Source organism: Littorina saxatilis, unplaced genomic scaffold (genome assembly GCF_037325665.1).
Source record: "Littorina saxatilis isolate snail1 unplaced genomic scaffold, US_GU_Lsax_2.0 scaffold_328, whole genome shotgun sequence".
NCBI lineage: Eukaryota > Metazoa > Mollusca > Gastropoda > Littorinimorpha > Littorinidae > Littorina > Littorina saxatilis.
In genome coordinates this window covers 10,001-12,500 of record NW_027129726.1, presented here as the reverse complement: position 1 = coordinate 12,500, position 2,500 = coordinate 10,001, and the positions used below count along the sequence as shown (strand labels likewise).

The window sequence follows — 2,500 nt, the reverse complement described above, 5'->3', positions numbered from 1 at the left end:
AAATCATTGGAGTAAAGAGAAAGAAATAAAACACCCGAAGAAAGAGTTTAGAAAAGAAAGAACAATTTGAAAGATGACAAAAAATGGTTTTGCTTCCTTGAGATTCGAACCCGTGACCCGTTTCAACGTCTGGACTGGCGGTCGGACGCCCTAACATCTGAGCTGACCGGGTTCCCTTTATTCAGGGGTGAACAGGGAAATGTTTACTTTAAGTGTTACACATGAGTTTTTGAGCGAAGAATCCGTTATCGACTCGTCGGTTTCAAGATGCTTCGTTCGTGTATGTGTGCTGTATGCTCGGTCGATCTCACTGAGGTATAAAGAAGTGAACTTGATAACTGCCCCTATTCTCCCGTTCACTTCGTATGAATTTGAAAACCAAAATCAAGTAGCATTATCTGTAAGTGTGACCGACATGAAGTTGCACGCCACTCCTGCATCGAAATGCATTGACCAATCGCAGAATGTCGCTGACGTCATTTAACAACAGGATGTGTCTACCCATAATTCCAAACGGTTTGGGGATTTTGAAGATGTCTGTACGTAAGATGATGCTCTATGGGCAGTTAATTATATAAAGGGAAGTAAGCGGTTAAAAACGGGCGTCGACTGAGGCAATGAACTGATGATGTACCTGTGATAGAGCTCATTTGAGATACCTTGATTGGTTCATAGTTTTCCGTATCTGTTTCCCAACATTTTGCTTAGAGGCTTAATTGTACTCTCTGTGAAACCTCTTACTGGTAAGCAGACTATCATTCTTTTTCTAATGAAGTGATTGTTCGTGAAGACATATTAATTAGCTCTTCGTGAATACATGTACTGCTAAATTTCGTATCAAACCCTTCCCTCGATCGTGCCTCACGCTCTGCTGGATCACCAGGCAAACACGCGATATTCAGCGGACACCTCGTCGTTTGCACGTATACACTAATTATGCGTTGGATAATGTAGGCTACTGTTAATAATTGAATTGAATATAATTGAACTTTGTTTTTCGAGGGTAACAGAATAAGCAATTTAAACTTGCTTTTTTTTTTCATCCGGCCCTCGCCCATAGAGGGTAACTCGATTAATAACAGAAAGAAATAGAAGTTAAGTTAACTACAGTACAATGTACATAATTCACATGTCCAACAATCAAAAAGACATTTCAATACGCATTGTGCATATCAAGCAATGATGGAATATTTTATCTAAGAATTATTTGTTTGTTTAAAAAATGTTATCATTGCATTATAAAAAAAAAATTATTAAAAAAAAAGACATACAGATTGTACCTCTGCTGTTTGCAGCCCGTATAGAAAAACAAATAGCATAAGTACCGTTCTTGCATTGACAGTGATTGTTTACCACGGCCATTCAGTATTCAGTAAAGACCCACCGCGCAGTAACCCAACCCCCCCTCCCCCCTCCCCCCCTCCCCCCCCCCCCCCCCCCACATTATGCACAATGTTCGCCCCAAAGTTCTCATATGTATTCAATCACGCAACGAGCATAATATTAATTATCAGACGAAAGGGTTTTACCATTCTTCCAACCATGACATGTTGGGCTGGGGTTGGGCGGTTACTCGATATTGGGCGCTTGCAAGGTACTTTACGGTATAAGCGAGACCTAATTATCACGATTTTACTGGTAGTATACTTTGTTCGGTCCGATTTCAGGCTGAATTTCTCGCACCAAAAACGTCATAGCTTACAGACTGTTCAGATAGTTTTTTGTTCGATTTGATTTCAGGCTGGAACTCATTTACTACAAATTTCCAACGGAGATGGCTGACGTTCCATGAAGAGTGGATGACATTCAAGAAGCCGTTATTGCTCATTGTTTACGAAAATCTTGTAGTATCTCTGCCAGAACACCTTCAAAAGGTCGGCATTAGTGACCCTGTCTGTAGTCTAATCCTGTGTAGGCCTATATGTACGAAACATTGGCTGTCACTATGTGTCTATTTGTCTGTTTGTATTCCTTTTTCTCTGGTTCTCTCTGTATTTTGTCTCCGTCAGTAGTACGTGTGTCTGTCTTACTGTCGGTGTGTTTGTCTTTTCTAAGGCCTAACAAAAAAATAGGTGTGTAAACTTGTAAAATACCCGACCTACCCTATTTTTAGGGGCCGACCCTATAACTTTTTATTACATTTGTCAAAAAAACCAAGAAAACGAATGCAGAAAACGCAATGAAAGCGAAAGCGCCCGAGTCGCACACTTATTTCCCTGTCAAGTAGGTTTAATTTGTACACATTAGAAAAAAAAGTTCCCCCCAAAAAAAGTGATTGCCTACCTATATTTTTTTTTGGCTATGTTACCGTAACCACACCTATTTTTTTTTTTGGGCCTAATCTAGCTTTAAATCCTTCTGCGCGTCTCTGCTACTCATTTTCTGCCTGCCTATTTGTCCGTCTTTCTCTCTCTTTGTTGGTTTGTCTGTCTGCCTTTCTATGTCTCTGTCGGTCTCATTAAATCTGGACCAGGTTGACCGTACTTCATCAGCTCTTGTC

The 2,500-nt window shown here is 40.4% G+C and overlaps 1 protein-coding gene across 1 annotated transcript in view; it reads left to right on the top strand.

Annotated features, from left to right (window-relative positions):
* The window catches only part of LOC138957949 (WSCD family member CG9164-like), a 14,768-nt gene that overhangs the window by 9,372 nt on the left and 2,896 nt on the right, over positions 1-2,500 (top strand). Inside the window, exon 5 of the mRNA XM_070328970.1 lies at positions 1,741-1,874. Coding sequence (XP_070185071.1) covers positions 1,741-1,874 — 134 coding nt within the window. The remainder of the gene's footprint in view (positions 1-1,740; positions 1,875-2,500) is intronic.